The following is a 27163-nucleotide window of genomic DNA, read 5'->3' as shown; positions in this document are numbered from 1 at the left end:
TTGTTTTTCTTATCCATAAGAATTAAATCTTTATATTTCAGTTTCAAAACTGGTCAAAAACAACAGATAAAACTCATGATTGTCATGTTTCTAGACCAAACTGATGCAAAAAAACAACCAAAACATGTATTTCCTGTCATTAACTGTTCAATTATTGCCAAAAATGTATTAATGATGATGTTTTACTTTGAATTTAACCAAATTATTGTTGTTGCATTCAGATAAAAATGCATAGAAAGTACACATTTACACACCCCAAACAAAATCCAGTGAGTATATTTTGAATTTTAAGCTCAATGAATCCTCAAATGCATCATGGGAGTTGTAGTTTTGATCTGCACCTTTGTCTCTTCTGTTCTTTTATTCACTTTAAATCAACAAACCAGAAATCTTTTGTCAAAACAACTCTTCATTGTCCTCATTGTAGTCCAGGATATAAAGGAAAAACAGAATTAAAGAGTTACTAAAGTTTAATACTAAGCGGTAGCTGAAGTAAAATAAATCAGTCAGTTCATCTTCACACACAGTTCCTTCCTGTATGAGTGAGTTTTATTTTAAAGCTCCCGCACGTCATCATCATCATCACCGGGGCTTTTATTTTGGAAATCCTGGACGCCTGAAATAACCTCTCTCACTCTAAATGTGTTGAGGGACGAAAAGGGAAAAAGAAAAAAGAGTATTCCTCCTCCTCCTCTTCTATTTCTTCCTCCTCCTCCTCCTCCTCGTCGTACGGTCGAGCAGAGAAACAGTAATGTAGGTTACACGTTCCCCAGCGTTTGAACTGTTCAGACCTGAAAATGAAAGTTTCCTCATCCATCTGCCGCCGCGCAGTCACAACCTGCCAACAAAAAAACCACTCAACCCCCCTCCCTCCCTCCTTCCTTTCTTTCTTTCCTCCTTTCTTTTCTTCCTCCCTTCCTCTCTCCACACTGAGGATGTCTTATTCTTCAGTTGCCATTGGTTACCTGGCACTTACACACTTACTTTCTGCTGTTATAATGTCAATTTACCTACCTGCTCCGGCTTGTTGTTTAACCCTTTTATGTGGTTTTTTTTGTGTGTGTGTGGGTTGAAACCGATCGATCGAAGCTCTCGGACCCCCGGCTCGAACCTGAGCTGATGACGGAGAGGAAGAGAAAGAGGAGAGGGGGAGAGGAGGGGGGGAGGAGGAGGAGAGGAGGTCTGTGTTTGTACTGGTGGACGACCTTATAATTTGCGAGGAGAGCCGTTCTTCATCACCAACCTCTCTGTCATCCTGTACAGCTGTAATTTCCTCCCTTTCCAACATCGCCACATAATTTATCTGCTCATTCAGTGTGTGTGTGTGTGTGTGTGTGTGTGTGTGTGTGTGTGTGTGAGGGAGAGAGAGAGAAAAGAGAGAGAGAAGAGGAGGAGATATGTAGATAAGCAGGGAGATAAAGATGGAGAGAGAGGGGGAGATGAAGGGAGGTAAGATGATGGTAGCAGAGTGTGATGAGGTGGGAAATGGGGGGAGGAGGTGAGGGGAAGAGGGGAGAGGGGGGGGGGGGGGGGAGTCGGTTGCCCATGGATACGACCCCGATATAATTTGATTTGTGGCAGCAGGAAGCAATGAGTGAGCGAGCGAGAGAGAAGAGGGGGAAGAGAGGGGGGGAGGAGGTGGAGGTGGAGGGGAGGATGTGGAAAAAAAAAAGCAACAGAGAGAAAGAGATGAAGAGAAAAGGAGGGCGAGAAAATGAGAGACGAAGGAAGACAGAGAGAGAGAGAGAGAAGGAGGGATGAGAGAAGCTTAGACATGTCGGGGATCAAGAGATATGAGAGATGGAGTGATCATCGTGGGAGAGAAAGATGGAAAGATGGAAAGAGAGTGAAAGAGAGAGAGAGAGAGAGTCTCACATGGCTGCTTTTCTCGCTTTCATCCTCAGCTGTGTCTCTATCTTATCTCCACCTCTCTATCTCCTCTCTCTTCCCCTCTTTCTTTCTTTCTTTCTTTCTTTACTTATTCAATTCATCGCCAATTACGTCCGGCCCAGGAAGTAGACCGTGCCTCGGTGCAGGTAAACCCCTGGAAGCAAGATCGATGCATCATTAGTCCATCGATCGATCCTGCAGTAACAGTAACAGAGTAATTATCATAAACAGACTCTGAGCATCCGTCTGAATGTTTTCACTTTCAGCACTCTAATAAAATAGCAAATATATAAATAAATAAAAGTCAGTAAAGTTGGATATTTACAGGTGCTTTTCACTTGAGTGCTGTGCAGCTTTTTTAGCCCAGCAACGTAGGTAATTTACAGTTTCTAAAACATTTTACACATTAAAGTGTTTAAACCTCCCAGTCGTGAATTCAGCCGTTCAGCGTATCAATAATTAATAGTATAAAAAAGGGACAAATCTGCGATAAAGAGCAGCCCACTGGCTCCGCTGGTAAATGAAATGACTTGGTTTTTTTCTAAACTAAACTGTGTTTCTGAGGCGTAACCAGCAGTCAGACAGGAGGATGGATTCAAATAAAGGCTATTAGCATATGTAATACAAGCACTTTTACAGCTTTGATTGAAGTATTTTTTCCCACTGTAGCTCTAAATGAAATGTTCACATGAATTAGGACACAATTTTTGGCTCATGTTTGGATCTCCACCAACTGGGTCCAAATATCTGGCTACTTTACCTGAGTGCTAAATGCTCCACTTTAGAATAGACTGCAGAGTTGGCGGAGTTAGCAATGCTACTAATGTACGACCATAACAACATGAGTAGCTCACACTGATGTTGCTTGATGTTCACCTTGGTTTTTCAAGTGTTAGCTTGTTTTTAATAGTTACCGTTAAATACAAAGTCATTTTCCTTTTCAGTTCCTTTTTGAAGCTCAGGAAATTTACAACACAGCTTTCAGTGTAGCAACTTCTTTTATTTTACCTCACTTGGCGGTTATTGTGTTTTTGTGATTTTATTACAGGCAGTTTCTTTTGATATGTTTTATTCCACCTTGTAACTTGTTTTTGAAAGGCGCTATATAAATAAAGTTATTATTATTTTAATTAGCATGAATAGGCTATTAAGCTTTTTGCTTTGTTTTAGTTTACAACAAACCACTGATTTCAAATATCTGGCTCTTTAGCAGCTGCATTTTCCACTTTAGCAACTAAAAAACTTACTATGATATTGCATTAAACAAAAAGAAAAAGCTTTCTTCCTATTCAGTTCATCGTGAACTCTCAATGAAGCATTAGCATTAATGTGGAGTTGCGTTTTCTGGCGGCTAAATGTTGCACATTAGCAGCTAAAGAGAAATTTGACTTGATTTTGTGTTGGGGTAACAATGCTAACTTTGTTGCAGTGTTATCTTATTTAGATTGGCTAATTAGCATTACATTTTGCAGCTAAGGCTGATGGGAGTTGAGTCGGACAAGCTGAAACTGAAAGTTACATGGATCACCAGAGTTGTTTAGGATTATCCACTGAATATGTGTCAAAAATTACATTTCTGTTCAGTCCAAAAGCTAAACTAAACTCAAGATATTTCACTCAGAGCTCCACACGGACTTCAAATTAAAAAAAAAAAAAAAAAACCAGAAACAGAAACTAATGAGGATTGAAGTGGAAAACAGAGAACAGGTTTTGGGTTACCACGCCCCCCCCCCCACCCCCTAACATGATGTCACAGAGGGTTTTTTTGGCTTTGACGTCAGATGGAAAATGTGTAGATGTCACTGGTGGATCGCAGCGTGAGTTCAGTTAATACCTACGTCTCCATCTGTGAACACTTTCACTTTCCACTTCTCTCATATCAGACGGCAGATATTGTCGCAGCACCTGAAGCTTTTCCCTTCTCTCTCTCTCTCTCTCTCTCTCTTCGTTTAATCTTTTTCTCCCCATGTGTTTGTGTTTGTGTGTGTGTGTGTGGAAGAGTGAGTGTGTGTTTGTGTTTGTGCAATCCTGTGTGTTTAATCCAAACAAAGCCAAATCTCCCCGGATCGTAAATACCAGTTGGTTATAGCAGGGAAGCGCTTCTAAAGCCAACCAACAGACAGCGAGGGACCGTGTGCTTCAGCAACACTCCCAGCTCCGTTCTGCTTGTTCACAACCGAGGGTGGCTCGCACAAGAGTGTGTGTGTCTGTGTGTCTGTGTGTGTGTATATGTGTGTGTGTGAGGGAAAGAGAGAAATAACGTGTGACAGAAGGAGAGTGTGGAAAAGAGAGCGGGAGAGAGTGTGTGTGACATAGGAGAGCATGGAAAAGAGCATAACAGAGTGTGAAAACGACGAGGACAGTGAATGTGATGGGAGAGAGAGAGAGAGGAGTGTGTGTGTGTGGAGGGAAGAGAAAGCCAGTGTGTAAGTGTGTGTGTGTGCATAATGCAAACTGATTACTCTCAACAGACCATGTTAAGACACTGTCTAAAAGTCTGGGTCTGAGAAATGTCTCTATCTTGTGTGAACACTTCCTCTCCTTCCTCTTTTTCTGTCTTTTATTTTGAACGGTTGATCCATAAGAAAATCTACAAACTATCTCAATGTAGTTTTCCATCTCCTCTCTGGAGCTCTAGTAACAACAGGCCGGTGTCAGCCAATCAGAAGAGAGGAGGGGGCTCTGAACCTCTCTTCTGATTGGCTGACTGTTATCTAAAGTGATTCAATAAAATATAGAACAGATTTCAGAATAAAACACTCAGAGAAACCAAATCCTGCAAAGTTGTTGTTGGATGGTGGGTCCAGGTGGTGAGGGGGCGGGGCTTAGTTGTGACATCACAAAGTGACAGGAAGTCCTGACGGCTGGTTTTAAGGCTCAGTTTCTGAATACAGGCTGTGTGCATTTCTCTGTGGACTGAGGCTTTGATACTTTCACAGTATTAATATAGAACCTAGAGCTGCTTTATAATCACACTACACATGGACATCTACCTTTATACTGTATGGAGCTTTAATACAAACATCTACCTTTATACTGTATGGAGCTTTAATACAAACATCTACCTTTATACTGTATGGAGCTTTAACACAAACATCTACCTTTATACTGTATGGAGCTTTAACACAAACATCTACCTTTATACTGTATGGAGATCCCTCCTCTGATGCTCACCCTGAGGTTTCTCCGATGTTTTCCTGTTAAAAGGGTTTTCTATGGAGTTTTTCCTCAGTCGATGTGAGGGTCTAAGGACAGAGGATGTTGTTACGATGCCATGTAAAGCCTTTTGAGACAAACTGTTTGTAAAAACGGGCTATACAAATAAAATTGCCTTGCCTTGCCTTTAATACAAACATCTACCTTTGTACTGTATGGAGCTTTAATACATGCCAATAAGCCAGTGATTGAGGAGGAACTGGTTCTGGTCCGGTTGAGCTTCAGGTCGTCTCTGCTCTTAAAATACAAAGAACCAGACATATAATCTGAGTTTCGTCATCTCAAAGTCTCCGACTGCAGACAGTGACTCGGTGCACATATGTGAACATAAACGCCCACGTCACCAAATGTTGTATGAAACGACTCGTGTCCGCTGCTGCTCACCCTGCTGCCAGAGCCCATCAGGACTGTAACTGAAGTTGATTGGGTTAATAGCATTTTAAGACCCTTAATCAAGTTGTTCTAATTTATTAAGGCGGTGTGGTTAGCTGACAGCAGGAGCAGAGACATACGTCACTAAACGATAATGTTTATTTATAGAGCCCTTTTTTACAAAGCCATGTTTCAAACCTCAAAACAATCTGATCATAAAAGCTGTTTGTGTGTGAGCAGCTGCAACAGAAACACACAACGTCATGAGGCAACAGAAAGTTTGGCGTCGTCTTCGCTGGTGCGAGTGAAGCTCCACATGTTTGAGAAGAGACTTAATGTCTCGTTGAAGTGTCTGTTTATTTCTAAATGAGCTTATGTGGTTTATTTTGGAGGGGGAAATTTGGTGGGAAATCAAGATGGTTATCGGTGGCTTCTAAACGTCTGCAGCTCGTCCATTCGTTCGTTTTCACACTCTGAAGTCCTGGGAGAAATTCCTCAGGCCCCCGGGAAACAGCACTCACAATAAATAACTGTAATCCGCGGCATGTCCCCGGGGCCGGGGCCTATCATCAAACATTTAAGACAAAAGACCACTTTAAGAAAGATTGGAGGAGAAATCAGCATCAACATCTCGAAACTTGGCAGATTTTGAAATGTAAACAAGTTGAGATAAAGTTTTTTTGGCGATGCGTGATTGATTAAAGGTACATTGTGTAGGAATTACTCCCATCTAGCGTTGCGGTTGTACATCTCAAGCAACTTAATCGTATTTTTCATGCTGCATTCACGTGAAATTGGGCAGACGGCAGACGGACGACAGCCGCTGCACGAGGCAAAACAATACAATGTTTACCTGACCCACGTTTTACCGTCTTTCTCTGGACTTCTGTGACTAAAATGACATCTGGTTTGTTAGCGACGGCCGTCTGCCCGACTGCAGGTGAATGCAGCATCAGTGTAACGCTCCATTCCTCCTCACTGCGTTACCGCAACGACTTTTCACAGACGCCACCTCGACCTGAGCCGACAGCTCCGTCTGGTGTCTCCGCTGAGTTTCCGTGGTTTCCTACCGTCACGCTGCCACTGAACGTAAAAACATGGCGACACCACATGGCAGCCAGCACCGAGCTTACCCGCTCCATGTAGATATGAATGATATGAACGGCTAATTCAGAGCTGAAAGGAACACTTCAGTTTGTTGATGGGGGGATTACTGGTTAATGAAAAACAGACTTTTGAACCAAATAATCGATTTTTACGTAAATAGATAACAGGAGAAGTTACACAACGTCCCTTTAACTTCTTGTCCGTCTTCTTCTTCTTCTTCCACCAGGTGACGTTCACCAAGCGGAAGTTCGGCCTGATGAAGAAGGCGTACGAGCTGAGCGTGCTGTGCGACTGCGAGATCGCCCTCATCATCTTCAACCACTCCAACAAGCTGTTCCAGTACGCCAGCACCGACATGGACAAGGTCCTGCTCAAGTACACCGAGTACAACGAGCCGCACGAGAGCCGGACCAACGCCGACATCATCGAGGTAAAGCGCCGGGGAATGTGTGTGTGTGTGTGTGTGGGGGGGGGCTCATTGATTGATTCTGATGGACGGCTTCGTTTTTCTGTCACGTTGTGTCTGAATGTCAGAGAACCAGGTCGTCTGGTCATCCAGGTCGTTTGCTGGTGCGTCGGGACTCGGTACTAAAATAAAGGTTTATTTTCCCCAGTGGAATCATTAAGATTTAATCTGAACTAATCTAATCTAGTTCTCTCCAGACTCATGCAGACTTAATTAAGTTGAGTCCACTTTATCAAAGCCAGTCCAGTTCATTGCAGCCCGGTCGGTTTAACTGACTCCACCAACGTCTTTAGTCCCAGTTTGGTTCAGTCTGCTGCAGCTTTATCTTGTTTTTTTTACCCAGATTCTTTACAAAGAGCTGATTGGATGAAACAGATTTTTAATGTCCTCAAAATTACTAATTTTTCCTGCTGCAGTTTACAGTAAATATCTGTTGATTATTTTTTTCTACAGATAAGATGGTTGATAGCATAGTTTATGGTTCATTAGCTTACTTTAGCTCAGATTAGCGTAGTTTATCTTAGCTTAGCATCAAGTCTGGAAACAGGGGTTGTGTATGTGCAAAGTTTTTGGACCATCTGCACATTTTAAGTTCAGTAATTAACACGTTGTATCTTGTTTGTTGTTGTTGTTGTTAGCAATGGACAGAGCCATGCTAGCTGATTAGCCCTCTTTTTAGCGTCTATGCTAAGCTAAGCTATCTTAAGTACCACCTTGGATACACCCAAATTCAGATACTACAAGTGTGGTGTCGATCTTCTCGTCTAACTGTCGGCAAGAAGATGAGTAAATCTGTATCGCAAAATGTTGAACAAGTCTAAAAAAAAATATTAATTTATACAAAGTATTGATTTTTTTCATTACTTTTAGATTCTTTGATGTAAACACACAAATTATGTTGGTTTTTTACATTTCAAAGCTTGAAAGATTGAGCATTACTCATTTATAACCCACTTGACTCCCCTAAAATTTAGTCTAGACCAGACCACTGTAGTCCGGTCCAGTCCCCTTTCTGCTTTAGTCCAGTTTGGAGCTCCAGTTTGTCCCTCTGTTGTTTACGGCTCTGCTCTGGCTCAGTGCCTGCTCGCTTACAGGGAGGGCAGAGGTAGGGACAGCTGGGCCTCACCCCTCCTCCCCTCCTCACCCCTCTGGCATCGGCACTGTCGTTACCCAGAGACCTCCACAACAAAAACAACAACAACCACAACAAGCTAGCCAACAACAAGCATGGAGTGGAAACCCACCTCGGCACAAAATGGCCACCAGAGAGGACGAGCATGTGGAAGCAGCTGAGGAATAACTTTGAGTCCATTTGCATACTGACGAGCGGAGAGGTCAGCGGCGAGGTCAGAGGAAGAGTTGCCGGGGCGATTGTTTAATTCGGTTTTTGTGTTTTTTTGTAATAGGAGTACATTCTTCTTCCTCCTTCGCTTCCCCCCGTGGGGAAAAGAGCTTCAGTGGAGCTTGTCAGGCGAACATGGAGCACATTCACATGCCTTGCTGACCCTTTTATACATAATGGCCCTCTCATGAATTGAACACGAGATGGTTAGGTATGAATCAGCGAGCCGTGCACACTGAAGTACAGCACTTAGGCTTCGTATGGAGCCGGATCCCAGCGTGTTCCTCAGCTGTTTTCACACCGATAGGCCGACGGTAAACTCTGTCAACATGAGGTCACCACGAAGCATCTGCAGTCCCTCCAGTCCGGGGGGAAAGTTTATCCAATCAGCCACTTTTATTTAGTTTCACTCCATCATTTTTATATCAAACGGCCCAAAGTCTTATCATCACGCATCTGCAATAATGTGGAATGTGTTTTTTATGAGCTCCATCTAACACTGAGAATATTCCAACAGGATTAAAGATCAATTTCAACCTTTTTGCTCTTCCCTCTACTATTTGATTCACACCTTCTAAAAAACAAACCAATACCTCCTCCGTGTCCCAGACGTGCTGAACTTTGATTCCTAGAGGATGAGTTCGGTTCCCGCTGTCAGGCTGTTCTTATCAAGATTGGATATTGGAAGAAGCCCAGAGGCTTCGGAGATGATTTGATTCATCTCGTGAACCTCTGGGAGGTTCCTCCGACCTACGACTTTCTGCTCCGGGGCATCCATGGGTTTTTTTTCTTCTTCTTCAAGTCGACTGAAGATATTTAAGAACATCTACTGTAAATCAGACTCCTGCTAACAGTGCAGGAAGAATCAGTGCAGGGAGAAATTGCGATATTTTATTAATGCATTATTGCCAAGTATTCAATGTAGTTCAAAACACCACCAACATGCTCTCTAAACATTTTACTGTATAGTTCAACCAAAACATGACAAGACAAGTAATACAATTATTACAGGAAAGAGAGAGACCAATAAGATCAACACAATAAAGTCAAATAAATAAAAATAGGTAATAACATCATCAAGTTAAACCTGATGATTGAGAAATCACAAAGGTTTTTAAGCCGAGATTTAAAGATACCATTGGAACTGACTGGAGAAGCTCTTTATATGAAAAGTGCATTGATAATAGAATAATTAAAGCACTTTTAAATGAATGAGATGAACTTTTAGACACATGTTGACAGAGTTTTCCTTCCTCAGCATCATTTGCAGGTGCTTCAAGTTGATAAAAAAGTGTTGTTACAAGATGTTTGACATGGCGTGATGATGATGATGATGATGCTTCTGGAGATTCCTGCTGAATATATTTCCATATTGTTGTCTTTATTTATATTCTAGTAAAACTAAGTGACGTGGAGGATGTTGTTAGTGGCTGTTGTTGTTGTTCTGTGTTGTGTGAAATCAGAGCCTGCGTTTTGTTGTTCTGCTGTTTTCTGTTTCTGGATCATTGGACTGGTTTTCACAGCTTCACAAGCTTTTAGTGTCTGATCTGCTTCCTGCGTTTGGTTATTAGCGGTCATCATCATCATCATTATTATTATTATTATTATTATTATTATTCAGTTGAGACAGGACTGCGGGTCGCGAGGCCTCAGCACTGAGAGTGTTTCTGTTTCCAGTGAGATGTGCAGCCGCTCTGGCTGTGTAATAACTGCTGAGAGTGAAAGTGTTGGTGAAGCAGTTTTTTGTGGATGTGAGGGGGCTGGAGGTAAAACAGAGGCTTCTTCTTCACCTCCACCTCTCCGCCTGTCACCGCCTGTCTTCCTCTCACCCTTCTCTCTCCCTCTCTCTCTCTATCTCTCCATCCTTCCTCCCTCTCTTCCTCCCTCTCTCTCTCCTAATCTCCTGATTCACTCTGTCACGACAATTTTTCCCTTCTCTCCCCCCATCCCTCTCTTTCCGTCTGTCTCAGAGTGTCAGCGCTAAAGCCTTTCTGTAGGCTGTATCTCCAGCTGCAGATGGCTCTTAAGTGTATGCATGTGTGTGTGTGTGTGTATATGTGTGTGTGTGTGTGTGTGTGTGTGTGTGTGTGTGTGTGTCGTGGCAGGGCGTTGGGCTGCTCCGGGCCACATCAGCTCAAGCTCCACTGGTCCTGTTTGTGTGCATACATGTGTTTGTGTTTTCAAGTGTGTCACTCTGTCTCTCCCTCTCTTAATGTGTGCTCATTTGTGTGTGTGTGTGTGTGTGTGTGTGTCTGTGTGTGTGTGCATGAGTCCACCTCTCTCTCTCTCTCCCTCCCTGTTTGCACGCTGCAGTAGCCCATGAGGACGCCTCATACAATATTCAGGCCTGGTGAGCCTCTCGGTTGTGTGTCAGCCTCCGTGTGTGTGTGTGTGTGTGTGTGTGTGTGTGTGTGTGTGTCCTACATGGGAACCTCTATACTGCCCCCCCTACCCCTCCCTCCTCCCCCCTCGACACCACCTCACCCATTGGCTGCGAGGCATCAACCAACTTTTCTCCAGCGTTTGTCCTCAGCTGTCCCCATCGTCCTCCTCCTCCTCCAGATGTGCTGCAGCAGCACACACACCTCCTCTCTGGGCAGGTGTTGTGTGTTAGTGTGTGTGTGTGTGTGTGTGTGTCTGCTGCTACAGTTGACACTCATCCTGATTATTATTGGTCTTATTATTATTTATACGTCTACTCTGCAGTGACATTTTGAATCATTAAGACCAAACAAAACAAACCCAGACAGGAGTGAAAACACTGAACTCATTCACTTTAATTCATTATAATGAGTTGAGTCACATGATGTTTACACGTCTGTTAATATGGACGTCACATAAATGTCATGGGGTGAAATATGGGGCAAAAAGTTGCAAAAATCTGTGTTATTTATGATTTTATATTTTTTATTGTCAGTAAATCCAGTGAAAAGACTGAACAACATGTTAGTGCATCACTTCATACTTTCTAGATCACCTCCCTGTGTCATTAGTTCCTACTGTAATGACAATGATAATATTATTATAATGAAGTTTATCAGTAAGGAATTATTTTATTCTGGGATAAAATGATAAAACAAACAACAAACGTGCAGATAAAGCTCAAAATGAAAATAGGAAGAAACATTATCAACCATCATGTAACAGTAACTTCCTGAACTAGTAGCTCACTTTTTAGGAACTACTTTCAGCAGCGGATTAATCCAAATCTAGGGCTGGAGTGAGTATCTGAGGCAACAGGACTGACAGGCCACTTACAGCTGCTGCATCTCAGTGAATTAGAACATCATGGAAAAGTTAATTTATTTCAATAGTTCAATTCAAAAAGTGAAGCTAATACATGATATAGATCCATTACACACAGACTGAAATATCCCAAGTCTTTATTTGGTTTAATTGTAATGATTATGGTTTATATCTAATGAAAACCCAAAATTCAGTATCTCAAAAAATTAAAAAATGATTGTTAATACAGAATTGTCCATGTATATGCACTCAATACTTGGTTGGGGCTCCTTTTGCACCTGTATAATAGAGTGTGTTGTTACCATAGTGACTCATTACCTGTGATTATCAATTGTGTCATAGGAAATTAGACGAAAGATCTGATTCATGAGTTTTGTTTGAGTGAAGCAGCTTCATGTTTTCTGCTCTTTATACAGGACGTCACTTCAGAGAGAGGCGGTAGGGCAGTTGGGGCAGTTGGGGGCAGTTGTGGGGGTAGTTGGGGGAGGAAGAGGGAGAGGAGGGGGGGTAACTGGATCGTCACAAAATGTGCCCATTTTGCCGCTCGGCCTCCGTGAGTCTCTCCGAGTGCTTTAGAGTATAAATTATGAAGTGTGGATGTTGTCACGCAGACACACTCACACTCACTCGCTCACTCACGCGCACACGCACACACACACTCGTGCATACGTCACCCTGCATGCGTGTACAGTACCGTACTGTACACGCACACATACACACACACAACCACAACGTCCCTGTGAGCTGAGAAGCACTTAAGTTCACATCGGAGGTTTGTGTGTATGTCTGTGCGTGTGTGTGTATGTGCGTATCTTTGTAAAGACAACACACACACAGACACACACACCTTCCCAGGTCTGTAATGGGGTTCAGGTTCAGGTTTATGTTGGGGTTAAGACACTTTAGGGTAAGTGGCAATGAGGATCCTCACTGAGATGGAAGTGTGTGTGTGAACTGTGTGTGTGTCCGTGTGTGTGTGTGTGTGTGTGTCCGTGTGTGCGTGTGTGTGTGTATTCAGTATTCATCACACGGTTGGACATTCCTTCACTCCAGTGTGCGGCTGAGAGGCAGCACATATGCACACACAGCCTCTCTTTGAGATGCACGTGCTGCTGCTGCTGCTGCTGGAAAGAGTGTGTGTGTGAACTGTGTGAGTGTGTGAGTGTGTGTGTGTGTGTGTGTGTGTGTGTGTGTGTGTGTGGGCAGCCTTCCTCTCCTGCCAGAATGTGTTAATCCGCTTGACTGCAGATTCCAATCAGGGCAAAGGAAGCAAGAAGACGAAGAAGAAGAGAGAGAGAGAGAGAGGGAACACACAACAAGCGAGCAAAAAAACGCTAAAAGAGCGACGGCGGCGGTGATGAGGAAACCGCGTAAGGGGAAGAGCCAAGATGGCCGCGTACGACGGGGGTTGCCCTTTTTCCCTCTAAGCGGCTCAGGGAAGTGAGATCCCAGCGGCGGCGGCGGCGGCGAGCCTCTGTCTCTCTATAGGGGCTTATTAAGGACCACGAGGCCGCGCCCTCATCGTCCCGGGTCTTAATATTTCTCATCGGAACGTAAAAGTTTATTCACAGAGGCACAAACATGACAAAATAGTGAGCACAACGATCCGATAAAACACAAAACTGAGTCGTTAAAGTGACATTGAAGTTCATAAACTATTGAAAATCAATCAATAGAATCACATAGAAACAGATACAATTCATCTGAAAGTCTGTTTAAGCCTAACGAGCTTCAAATAATCTGCATCTTTAAGGAGGATTCTGGTTTTATTAGTCTGTACTGTTTTAATATGTAACTTTTTTATGCAAAATTTGAAATAAATGATCATTATAGAGATTTAGGATTCTTAGGACCACCAGCCGTCTAAACAACATCCTGGTTGTGCAGGACAGAGATAATTATATTTGAAATAAATAAATAAAATTCTGGATTTTTTTAATGGAAAAATGTACTAAAAGAGTATTTTTGTTGTTCAAACACTATAAAATATCAAGAAAGTTCAACGTTAACCTGCACAATAAGCTCTGGTCTCATTATTTTATTAGGAAACAGACTCATATTGTTCATTTTTAAACATCTAATCTTTTTTATTTCTGCTTTTAAAACATTTTGCGTCACAACACAACATCAGGTGATCGACATAATTTTGTGGTCGGGACACAGATCGTAACAGTGTGTAGTTTTGTTTCGGGGTCGTTGAACATTGAGATGTGTGTGTGTGTGTGTGTGATTCAACAGAAACTCTCACTCGTTCTCTTTTACACAGTGATTAATAGTGCGACACTGGGAAAAAAAAGGGGCCAAGACTCCATTAAAAACATATTAAGGCCTGGAAGTCCTCGACTGATGAATTAGTTACTCAGCCAGACTCATTCATTTTGTAGAGATACTGAATGATTGAATGAACGACACACACACATACACACACATACACAGACACACACACCCCCTCCTGAGAAAACAAACAAAAACAGACCCGTGGCATTTAGTAAAAACCAACGTCACCTCCTCCTCCTCCCAGACTCTTTGTTCAGGGCTGAGGAGGGTGTGAGGAGGGTGTGATGGGTCGTCCAACAGGAACTGTCACTGTCAGTGTTTAAAGACAGGTTTACAAACGTCTGGGCGATTATAATCCTGTAATGTCAGATTTTTACACCTTAACCTTAACCTTATGTTAAATTACAGGGACATTGTGTAACTTCTATTCACGAAAATGGAGCGTTACACTGATGCTGCATTCACCTGTAGTCGGGCAGACGGCCGTCGGTAACAAACCAGATGTCATTTTAGTCACAGAAGTCCAGAGAAAGCCGGTAAAACGTGGGTCGGGTAAACAATACCACATCGACATGACAACATATGTCACGTGTATTGTTTTGCCTCGTGCTGACAGACCACTTGTTTACATAGAGGCTTGTTTATGCCGTTAGGTGCAGCGGCTGTCGTCCGTCTGCCGTCTGCCCAATTTCACGTGAATGCAGCATGAAAAATACGATTGATTTGCTTGTGATATACAACCACAACGCTAGATGGGAGTAATTCCTACACAATGTACCTTTAAATTAAAGATAAAGTTGTCTCTTTTTTCCACTCATCCTTACACAAAAAAAAATGCCCTAAAAAAAACAGGAGGTTTGTGTGCGTCTAATAAAAGAATGAAAGAGCTCACATGATGAGGATGAGACTGTTCAGATATTTGGAGATGTGGAAATTGATTTTTAGAGCACCAGCCGGTTCCTTCTCGTCTGTCGGCTCCGTCGACGACACGAGAAACAACAACTGCTGATCTATAATACAACATCTGAGCTGCTGAGACTGTGGACGTGACGTCCCATATGACCGACTGCAGGGGACTCAGTGTGTGTGTGTGTGTGGGGATGTATGTGTGGGTGGGTGTTCTTGCTCTATGTGACATGTTTCATTGGGATGTGACTTTGAATTCGTGCTTCATGTCGACCAGATCTGGACTCAGCCGTCTGCGTCCTCCAGAGTCCACAGAAAGTCGACAGACATTATCCAGAGATAAGACGACACACGCACACACACACACACACACACACACACACACAACAGGAAAAAGAAACAACATAAAACACAACCAGGTCAGAATATCGGGCTGTTAGCATGTCGACTAACAGAACGAGTTTGAAACGACATGTTTAACGAGAACTTAATGAAGCAGCTGTTAAAATACTGATTTCAAAACCACGACGTTGACGAAACAGTCATTACTCATTAATCATTATTATTATTTATTAAAATCACCAAACACACAAGAAGACAAAGACTGAGCTGTGATTTCAGCTGTGTTTATAGCGTTAGCATAGAAAGATGTGAAGGGTAGAAACGTATGTTGCTAGGTTTGTTTGATGTGTTTCATGGTCGGCAACCAATAGGAAAAATCCTACACTCGTCTAACTGACCAATGGTGTAGCCTAACTTCATCACTCAGTCAGTCACTGCCAGTTGAATTTAATTAAAGCGGCGTTCAAGTTACAAGTTGGTAATAAGCTAACATTGTTATTAGCATTGTTAGCTACATAGCAACACAATACGTGATAGTTAACGCATGAAAGCGGTTGAATATTATTGTCACTACAACAAATTTAATGACACAGAAACAAGACTAAGTGGTTAATGTCCAGATTTTGTTCACTGTTGACACACGGAGCGGCCATCTTGGATCGAGAGCTCTGTGCTAATAAAGTTCCTCTGAGTTTTAGCGTTGCAATTTCTAATTCATGGGATGTTTTCAGATGATTTGGCCAACTGAGATCTTGGGGAAACTTCTGAGCTATAACAAATTGCACCATTATGAATTCATGCATGTACAGATTTTAACACAGAGAGTCGACCAAGACAAGACACGTTTTAGCTGCAGCTGAGCATGTGCTAACCAGGAAGTAGATTGTCTCTAAAAATCAAAGGGCTGCAGTGTTAAGATACAGATTCTAACTGTTCAACAGCCATTATCGTGTTGTTTTCATCGCTGGTAGTCGAGGCGGATGAGCCAATCAGGAGCCCCTGTAGGTGTTGACGTCATTGATTAAAAATGTAATTTCGGCGTCCAACAGGAACACACCCCCAGAGTTTTTCAAAATAAAACAAGGTCAACAGATCAGCCTATTGAAAATCATCTGGAAAACTCTGTTGTGTGGACATAGAAAGAAAATTAAGCAAAAGAGATATGTTTCAAAACAAAAAACGTGAAAAGAGAGAAAAGAGAGGGAGCTGTGTGAGTTTGAAAGTTTCTGATGCCAGTGTTCGCAAATATCAGACATAAGGAAGTCGCACACAAAACTAGAAACCTGGAAACGACACGTTTTGATCAAATCAGGAATTAATCTGATCCAAGTCTGAGGCGTCAAGATGGTGAATTTTTGAGGACCAGACGTTCGATGCCGACAGCGTTCAATAGTCAAACCGAAAAGTCTGTGGAAAGGAGAAGAGAGAAAAAAGAGAGAGAGCTAGAGAGAGTATGGGATGAGGATGAAAGGATGAACAGCAGGAGGAGAAAGAAAGAGGGAGGGAGAGAAAATACGATGGGAAAGCTCTGGGAACAGGTCAAGAGAGAGAGCAGGGCAAAAGAGGACAGAGGGAGGGAGAGAGAGTGGTGGGAAAAAGAATAAAAAAAAGATGAGAGGAGGAGGAGGAGGAAATGGGCGACCGGGGAGAGTCACATATGGAGACATTACAACAAGAAGAAGAAAAAAAAGGAGAGAGAGAAAGAGAGAGATGTTCAGGGTGAAAAAACCCCACAGAAGGACGAGTGTAAGACTTTGCACTTTCCTGTGAGAGAGAGTGAGAGGTGGTCGGCAGAGAGATGAGAGATCGAGGCTTAGCCTACTCATTAATCCTTATTATTATTTATTAAAATCACCAAACACACGAGAAGACAAAGACTGAGCTGTGATTTCAGCTGTGTTGATAGCATTAGCATAGAAAGATGTGCAGGGTAGAAAAGTATGTTGCTAGTTTTGTTTCCTTGCGTTAGCCTGACAACCAATAGGAAAACACCTACACTCGTCTAACTGACCAATGGTGTAGCCTAAATTCACTCACTCAGTCACTGCCAGTTGAATTTAATGATCTAAAGTGGCGTTCAAGTTACAAGTTGGTAACAAGCGGGAAAACCGTAAGCTAACGTTGTTATTAGCATTGTTAGCTAACACCAATAGCAACGGATTACCTACAATTAACGCATGAAAGTGGTTGAATATTGTCACTATGACTAATTTAATGACACAGAAACAAGACTAAGTGGTTAAAGCAGAAGCGGGAAAACCGTAAGCTAACGTTGTTGTTGTTGTTGTTAGCATTGTTAGCTAACACCAACTGATAGCAACGCATTACGTTAAAGCGGTTGAATATTATTGTCACTACGACTAATTTAAAAGAGGACAGAGAGAGAGAGAGAGAGAGAGAGAGAGTGGTGGGAAAAATAATTTAAAAAAAGATGAGAGCAAGAGGAGGAGGAGGAGAGGAAAAGGGCGACCGGGGAGAGTCACATATGGAGACATTAGCTACAACAAGAAGAAAGAAAAAAAAGAAGAGAGAGAGAAAGAGAGATGTTCAGGGTGAAAAAAAAACACAGAAGGACGAGTGTAAGACTTTGCACTTTCCTGTGAGAGAGAGTGAGAGGTGGTGGGCAGAGAGATGAGAGATCGAGGCAGACAAAAGCAGAGAGAAGGAGAGAGAGAGGGAGAGGCAGCAGCAGCAGTGTTTCATGGAGAGCTGGAAACAGAGGGCGGGCGGACGGACAGGCGGGTGGGCGAGCCAGCGAGCGAGCGAGCGAGCCAGAGGGGAAGGAAGAGAGGGAGGGAGGGAGGAGAGGAGAGGTGGTGGTGGAAGAGAGGAGAGGAGATGGGGGGAGGAATGGGTGAGGGAGGGGGCGGGGCTTGTCGGCAGCCGCAGCCAGTCAGAGGCCGGCGTGCTGCTCTGCAGGGTGAATCTTACCCTGGCAACACAATGGAGAGAGAGAGAGAGAGAGAGAGTTGGAAAGAGAGAAAGAGAGAGAGACGGTGGACAGGTGAACAGATGGCTGACTGAGAGACAAGCTGATCAGCGGACTACTGAGTGTGTGTGTCGGTGTGTGTGTGTGTGTGTGTGTCAGTGTGTGAGAGAGAGAGGAGGGGAGGAAGCGAAGCATGCCCATGTTTGAAATGTGAAATAACAAAATATCAGTTGTGTTTACACGAGAAAAAGAGAGAGAGAGAGAGAGATAGTTGTGTCATCCAAAAAATAAGTGTTTGTTTGTGTAAAGAGGGAGAGTTTAGTGTGTTTACAGTGAGACAAGTTTCACATTAAAGCTCCATACGGTATAAAGGTAGATGTTTGTATTAAAGCTCCATACAGTATAAAGGTAGATGTTTGTGTTAAAGCTCCATATAAAGGTAGATGTTTGTATTAAAGCTCCATACAGTATAAAGGTAGATGTTTGTGTTAAAGCTCCATACAGTATAAAGGTAGATGTTTGTATTAAAGCTCCATACAGTATAAAGGTAGATGTCCATGTGTAGTGTGATTATAAAGCAGCTCTAGGTTCTATATTAATACTGTGAAAGTATCAAAGCCTCAGTCCACAGAGAAATGCACACAGCCTGTATTCAGAAACTGAGCCTTTAAAAACCAGCCGTCAGGACTTCCTGTCACTTTGTGATGTCACAACAAAGCCCTGTTGTTACTAGAGAGATGGAACAAACCTCATGGATCATAACTTTTTAAATAAAACACATAAGAAGTGTATGGATGACGGGGCAACTTCCTGTTTCCACTTTATTTGCTAGTTTTCAACATTTCACTGGATGTGCTCACTTCCTGTTTCACCTCCAAAATAAGAGGTTTAGCTTGCTGCCTTTGATATAGATAGATAGATAGATAGATAGATAGATAGATAGATAGATAGATAGATAGATAGATAGATAGATAGATAGATAGATAGATAGATAGATAGATAGATAGATAGATACATAGATAGATACATAGATAGATACATAGATACATGGATACATATAGAAACATACACATACGGTATACATAGATGTGAGTCTGTTTTCACATTGAGGATAGGAAACGGCAATGTCAGAAATTAAATGTGTCACTGACGGCCCACTCCAGTGCACTCTGTGTGTGTGTGTGTGTGTCTGTGTGTGTCCATGTGAATGACGCCCCAGCATTGCTCCAGTGTCATTACAGTTTTGTTTGCCGGCTCTTTATCTCTTTGTGTCCTGACAGTCGGAGGTTCACGCCTCCATCACGTCGTCCTCCACGCTGCCTCTGTCACACGCCGTCATTGTCATGTTGAAAGTAGTTTTTTTTATTATATATTTCATTTTTCCTGTTGTTCCTTTGTTCCCTGGATTTTCAGGCCACCACAGAGTTTTGTGTTTTCTGTAAACTGTGGACAGCAGAGAGAGAGTGTGAGTGTGTGTGTGGTGGCCTCGGCCTCCTCCTCCTCCTCCTCTTCCTCCTCCTGCAGGTTAAATTTGCATTAAGCTGCAGATCAGAGCGCCGACTTGTTCTGGGTGAAGCCGAACAGCTGAATCAGGCGACGACTTGTCTCCGTGTTGGAACAAATCTGTCTAATAACCTGTTTCTGTGGAGATAGATAAAACGCCGCTCTGACACCACGTTGCTGCCGCCGCCGTAGTAATAATGATAATAATAATAAATATAACAGCTTCCAGTTTTAATGAGATTCCTATCAAAGGCTGCTACTGTTATTAAAACAGAGAGCGTCTTTCACCCTGACATCCACACGCCGCCGTTAAACTCTCGTCCTCACCTGTTTTTTTTGTGTTGTTTTTTTTTCATAGAAGAGGATTTAAGGGCTAATTCATCCAAAATTAAAAGCGCCTCTGCCTCCTGCGCCTCCTCGGGGGTTTAAAGGGGCGAGGGGGGAGGAGGGGAGGAGCAGCAGTTCTCGCAGGTACGAGTTCCTGCCGGCTCCACTTCCGAGGCGGCGAGTTGCAGGCGGTTGAATCATCCTCACTTAGCGGTGATTGTGCGCAGTGGGAGTCTCTGAACATGAGCTTATGGTTTAATCAGTCCACCGCCGCCGCCGCCGCCGCTCGGCTCTCCACACAGCAGGTGGTTGTTAATTAAAGAAAATATAGGGTGCGTGAAATATTGAACACAATCTGATATGAGCACTTTGACACTAATGGATGATCAATGAAATCTTACACTGTAAAAAAGTGAGAGTGAGTCGAGTTGATTTTTCTTCTGTAATTTTGCCTTTAAAGGACCAAACCAGGGTTTTTTTGTTAGTTTTATCTACAAATCGTGTTTATATTCACTATTTTTAATGCGTTTATGTCTGATTTTATATATTTTATCATCCATTTTAAGACGCTCATACATTTAGCAGCTTCTAGCAGTTGAACTTACATTGTGTTTTCTGGAGCTCCCTACAGCTTTAACAGTGTGTTGGCATCTTTGAGCTCCTTGTTTTGTGCAGCAGCAGCAGTTAGTGCAACAAATGAGCTACATCCTGTTTTGTGTGCAGGTGGTGGAGACCAAACAGGAGCTAAAAGGAGATGAAACACTTCTCTTATGTTGATTTTAATGGCCTGAAACTGACTGTATATGATACTAATCTAGTTCCACCTCTTTAAGTTGTAAACAGATTTATCAATTGTACATGACCAAAGCTTGTACTTTTAACTGCTGCACAAGAGTCTGTAGAGCGGCAATTGTTGAATTTTACTGATTTTAAACATATTTGTCCTTTTTATCCCAGTTTTAGTCACTTTATTACAAAAAGTGTTTGAAACCCACGACCACAATATTCCCACAGTTTGTCTGTCTTTTGTCTACTTTTCAGTTTTTTGTAGAAAACAGAAATGTGTGATGGTTTTCTTCAGAAAAATCCATTTTAAACCCCTCAATACAACATAGTTATCAATATTGTTGACACATTTTATTACAGTAGGGTAATAATAAAATATAAATGTGATATCTAAATGATTTGCAGTTTTAAATTCAGCCTGTAAAATCACTTCTCAGGCCTTTTAAAGTTGCAGAAAGTTTAGTTTTCTTTCTCCTGACTGGTGTTGGAGTCTTTTGGACACAGGGTGTAATGATCTTCTGCTACACGGCTCTTAAGAGAATGAGGTTTTCAGGGCTCAGCTTGATACCTTGGAGGGTTTTTTCTCTTTTTTTTGCAGTGTAGGACAGTTTATTATTCTTATTATTTCCTCCTGCTGGAAGATTGTCTCCTCTTTTCTGCAGCACTCTGCAGGGTTAAAGCCTGCGAGTGAGAAACTCTGGCGGCTTCGCTCTAAGATCCATTCAGCTGCGAGGAGGATCCAGTGTGGTCAAGGGCCCGACAGGCAAAGCTACTTACCAGCAAATCTTGTTTAGCAGAATCCTCTCAAAATAAGAGCCTCTATCGCTCTCTTTCTCCTCTCCTCTCCCTCCTTCTCTTCTCTTCTCGCCCTTTCCAAATTGTGCTAACACCGACACATCCCTGACTGCCGTTAGCCGCCACGCTGAAACTAAAACCACCACTGGCTTCTTAACTTCACCCTTTTCTAGCCTTTTTTTCTCTTTCTCTCGGTGCAAAGCTTCACACCAATTACCCACACTGTTGATGAGGCGACGTGCACGGGGAGGTGTGAGGCCTCCGTGTGTTTTCTGACACGCAGCTCAGGTTTATACAGAGTTTGTGCATCTGTGAAGGAAAAGTGCGACGGGCGGCTGCAGCAGAGGAGGAGTTGTTAGGTGTTTTCTCCATCCACCTCCTTTTGATTTCACAGAGTCAGGAGCACAACTTGACCTACATGATGGTGTTAACTGATTATCCTCGGTCATTGACGGGTTTTTAAACCTATGACGGGGGGAAAAAACAGACAGTTTTGTCCAGTTGGTGGACAGTTTGTGCATATTAATGAGCTGTTGTCTAGTCCTGGTGTAGCTATGACCTCGTTGTCTGCACATGGAGCTGCTGTCCTGCTGTCTCTGTCATGTTTATGACTTTTTACATGAAGTTATTTTGCCAAACGAACAGAGAAGAGCTGATCATCATGTGTCTCTGTTGGTGTTGTTAGCAGGACGACTTGCTAGCCGTCAGATCTTTCCGAGAATATTTGTCTTATTTCTTGTCAAAAATGTCTCATTTCTAGTCAAAACTAATCTCTTTCCAATTAAAATAAGACTCATCACCTAAAAATTAACTTGTTTTTAGATATTTTCACTTGAAATAAGTAGAAAAATCTGCCAATGACAGCAAGTTTTTTGTGCTTGTAATAAAAAAGAAATTTTCTCTACTTATTTCAAGTGAAAATATGCTTGAAAGAAGTACAAAACAAAGTGTCTAAAAACAAGCTTTTTCAATTTCAAGTATAATTTGATTTGTTTTGACCTGAAATGACATCTTGACTAGAAATAAGACAAATATTCTTGGTAAGATTTTGAGTTTTTGCAGCGATCGTCCAGGTGGGGACGAGTTGGTGCAACTTGCATGAGCAGCATTTGATGCTTTTTCTGCATCCATGGTGAACACACTGTGAAATACACATGATCTTATAAATGAACAGTTTAAAGCTTGTTTGGGTTGAATATTAATTAGAAAAGAATGAATGAAAGTTAGATGCTGTTGAACATGTGTTGATTATCATTTAGGACAGACATTGACAGACGTGTACTGCAACCTTCTGATATGATCTGACCACCATTTGTTTTCACTTTAACCGACTTTATTAACATATTGGGCCCAAACATACACAAGAATCTCATTCCATCACTTTGTCCCGTTTTGTAAAAAGACAAAAAAAAGGACGTATATATGGAAAGAAACACAAAATATTTCTGTTCTATGAAATTAAAATGATCATATCTCTGGTTTTGCATGGTCTATTGGTGTCAAACAAAAACTGGGAGAGAGTTTCACATCTGCTCTTCCCAGTGAAGTTGATGGCAGAGCTGCAGGTGACCTTGTGTTTTTTCTGTTGCGTTGCTTTGGAAACGTTGTGTGATGATGTGTCACCCTGCAGCAGCTGGTTTGGTGCTCATGGTTCGTTTGTGGTCGATTGAGAACGATCAGAGATTGAGAATGTGTGTTTTTCATCATCAACAGGTTGCCAGAGCTCCATGGTCCATTTCTGTGTCTGGCGGGAAAAAAACGCTGAAACTTGTCTTGATCCCAAACTTGTGCATGAGAAGTAATGTAAATATAAATCTGCCTCCTCCTCCTCCTCCTCTTCCTCTTCCTCTATCCTCCCTCCTCCCTCCTTCTTCTCTGACCGCTTCAGACGTTGCGAAAGAAAGGCTTTAACGGCTGCAACAGCCCCGAGCCCGACGGCGACGACTCCATCGACCAAAGCCCGCTAAACGAAGACAAGTACCGCAAGACGGAGGACCTGGACAGCCTCTTCAAGCGCTACGGCGTGAGTACCGTCACACTTTGGTCACCTTGTCTAACCTCGCCTTTCTCTTCTTCTTCTCTATCTACCTCTCTCTCTCTCTCTCTCTGTCCACTCTCTTCTTCTTCTTCCTCTTCCTCTTCTTCCTCCTCTTCTTTTGTTTGGGGAACGAAGGCTCTGAACAAGAAAGAGCACCGGGACTCTGAGAGCCCAGACCCCGAGGAGCCGTTCTCCCTCACCCCCCGCACTGAGGAGAAATACAAAAAAATTGACGAGGAGTTTGATAAAATGATGCAGAACTATAGGCTGTCAGTGAGTACCCCTCCCCCCCTCCTTCCTCCCCCTCCTCCCCCCTCTGTGTAACACCCTCCCCCTCCCTCCCCCCTCCTCTCCTCTCCTCATGTTGGTATCCTCCTCCTGCTGCTGCCGCTCATCAGACGGCCCCCGGAGCCCACAGAGGGGCCAAACTTACTCACAGAGCACTCGCCTTCACTTCACTGCTCCTCCTCCTCCTCCTCCTCCTCCTCCTCCTCACCCCTTCACCTCCCCCACTCCACCACCTCTCACCCACGGCACCTCCACCCATCCACCCATCCACCAAAATCGCATCACTTACCCACAATCCCCCTCTGATGGTGTGTGTGACTGAGCACAAAGGTCGGGGCAGAGCGGCCGAGGGCAAACTGTTTAACACTTGAGGTGGGGCGGGGGGAGGGGTCTGATCAATAGGCCGCTGACTTATAATACGTTAAAGGGATACGCCAAATGTTTTTTTTTCATGTCTTGCCTCACTCCCGAGTCCTTGACCAGCAGATAGACACCATCCTTTCGACTGTGTGTGCAGTAACAAGGGAGATAACAGGCAGAGCTGGCGCACCGCTAATTAGCTTAGCTCAAACGCTGTAAGTGTATGGGTAGTGTTAGCCTGCCTCCACCTAAAGTCGCTAATTAGCTTAGCTCAAACGCTGTAAGTGTATGGGTAGTGTTAGCCTGCCTCCACCTAAAGTCATCAGAGAAACTCTTCAGCAACAGAGCTGACAAAACTCTCCGGTAAGGCATCTTGAGCGGTCAAATGCCGGTAACGGGACGAGATCGGTCAAAACGGAGGGTTCAAGCAAAGACGGTTTATTTTGGTTCAAGCAAGCTACATCGAGGGTAGGTTAGCTTCCTATTTCAAAGTAAAAGCACAAATTCTATTGTCATGGTTTTCTGTATGTAAAGGGCAACGGGTGTTTTATTTTGTGAAAGTAACCGGAAGTGCGTTGGTCACAACGGCTAGCTTGAGTAGCGCCGAATTCGTCCGAACAAAATTGTAAACAGCTGGTATTTAGACAAATTAACGACACACTGCTGATCTAAACGGCTACTCTCTCACCTAAAAATGCTTGAAATGTCGATAAAGTGATATATTTATAGAGTTTAGAGCTAAAATGAAATCAGATTCTGACTGCTGATTTCGGCTCAGGTAGGAGGCAGGCTAACACTACCCATACACTTCCAGTGTTTGAGCTAAGCTAATTAGCGGTGCGCTATCTCTGCCCGTATCTCCCTTGTTACTGCACGCACAGTGGAAAGGATGGTGTCTATCTGCTGGTCATGGACTCGGGAGTGAGACAAGACACGGAAAAAAACATGTTGGCGTATCCCTTTAACACTTGAGGTGTGGGGAGGGGGGAGGGGGGGGTGATCAATAGGCCGCTGATTGACAATACATTATTGATCGGTCTGCTTCCAATCACCGATCTCCACCTGTGGTTAAGGCTGTCATTTAGCCCCGCCCCCCTCCTCCCGCTGTGAGCACCAACAACACAAACTGACCCTTTTTTACAAAGACACTGATCAATTGATCAATATCAGCTGATCACACACTCACACATCGGTGATCAATGGCGGCATAAAAGAATAAACTGTGAACAACAACATGGTGCTGGGTGATGTCATTGAGTAGCAAGGGATCATGGGAGTTACCATAAGCTACTCTCAGGTCAGAACCATTCAGCGTCAGTGGGTCAAGAAACCAAACACACCCAGAGTTCATACAGTAACACAGAATTAAGATTTTAGATTTTTTTTCTCATACAACTTTATAAACCAGAGTTTTTTTTTATTTTTCACAACAGTTTCACTTAAAAAAAAAAAAAAAAAAGAATAAAAAAATCAGTGATTTAGCGACGCACTCAGCAGCTCTGAGAGCAGCTGGGCTCAAACATTTACTCAGCTTCTCTCTGATCCAGACGTTTGATCACTGAAATCCTTCGTCTGGTTAAAGCACAACAACAATAACAACACAAAACAACAACCGAGGTGTAAAAACTGAATCTAAAAATACTGTAGCAGGTATAAAGGGAGGATGTCATTGATGACGTCATCCCAATACAATATTAATATCACAGATTTGAAAACTGACGGACATACAGTATTTAACTCAGTGATACATAACATAGGTTAAGATGTTGTTAACCAGGTGGGAATTAATGGTGTTAATTTCTTAATTTATGATTTATTTAAAGATACAGATACAGATTAAAGCTGCAAATCTTAAACAATCAAAATCATTGCCAATTAATGTCCCGTCAATCAATGAATCAACAATTAAACACATCGTTTTTCTTTTCTTTTTAAAAAATATTTTATTTTTGCTTTTTTTAAACTGACACAACATAATCAAATCAGGGGAAAATTCAAAGTAAAAATGATAAAGTAAAAATAAAATGAACTCACAGTGACAGGACAATATAAAGTGGAAAAATAAAAACATAAAAAAAAATAAGTAGAAAAAGTAATAATAATAGTAGTAATAAATTAATAAATAAAGTACATTATACAATAATCAAAGATACTGAGAGAGACATAGGGTAGCATCAAAGTTCATACCAAGTCAAGCTACAAACCTGGTGAGCTAATAATCACATCTTTATTGAAAGATCTGGTTTTTATTCAAAAGTTTAATCTGTAAAAACTTGATTGAGATGACGAATCCTCCAGTTTTAATGTTATTTTAAAAACATAATCCTCCTGTTCTCTCAGATTTCATCTTGTTTTAATAAAGAAAAACAAACTTCTCTTCAAGTTGAAGCAGAAATACGAAGGAAACGACGTCAGCGAGAGATAAAAACGATACGGAGTCGGAGTCATCACAGTGAAGAGCTTCTTCTTCTTCCCCTCAGGCTTTAATACTCTGATGCTTCTGCAAGTTCAGCAAACGCACCAGAATAAAAACAACAAGAGACACAGACAGAGAGACAGAGAGAGAGAGAGAGCGACACTAACTAGGTCCCAGGTTTTTTGTTTTTTTTTTTGAAACAAAAGTCGGCATAGCAACAGGAAACCGTGTCTTTACGGTGATAATCAACACGTTTCGGAGCGATGCCTCTGAGCGAAAGAAGGAGAAGCGATTGTGTAACATTCAGCAACACTCAGGAAACAAGTGTACAACTGAGGACGATGAGTCTGTGCAGGTGAAACAGGGAGGGAGTCTTCGTCCTCCTCCTCCTCCGACATTATCCAGGTTCTGCCTCCTGACTGGCGCCGGTCCAAACCCTCTTACCGCTGCTGCGCTCCCGTGCCAGCTTCATTTCTCTTTTTTTTTTCTCCCCGTCTCTCTCCTCCTCTGTGCTCAATAATGCCATTAATGTCACTTTAATGAGCAGCACTCAATTT

At 42.6% G+C, this 27163-nt stretch overlaps 1 protein-coding gene across 10 annotated transcripts in view; it reads left to right on the top strand.

Annotated features, from left to right (window-relative positions):
- Positions 1-27163, top strand: part of mef2d (myocyte enhancer factor 2d) — an 81615-nt gene that overhangs the window by 4901 nt on the left and 49551 nt on the right. For 5 of the 10 annotated variants that reach the window (XM_085803067.1, XM_085803068.1, XM_085803065.1 and 2 more), the window contains exons 2-3: positions 6812-7015; positions 23678-23815. In XM_085803067.1, the coding sequence (XP_085659193.1) occupies positions 6812-7015; positions 23678-23815 (342 nt within the window). Of the gene's footprint in view, positions 1-6811; positions 7016-23392; positions 23528-23677; positions 23816-27163 lie in introns of all 10 variants that reach the window. The other 5 variants (XM_085803069.1, XM_085803066.1, XM_085803073.1 and 2 more) reach the window with 2 other exon arrangements.

The sequence above is a fragment of the Trachurus japonicus genome, chromosome 16 (genome assembly GCF_045865225.1).
Source record: "Trachurus japonicus isolate A0001 chromosome 16, Traja_1.0".
Taxonomy (NCBI): domain Eukaryota; kingdom Metazoa; phylum Chordata; class Actinopteri; order Carangiformes; family Carangidae; genus Trachurus; species Trachurus japonicus.
Note: the sequence above shows the minus strand (reverse complement) of the source record. Positions and strands in the feature narration are given on the sequence as shown.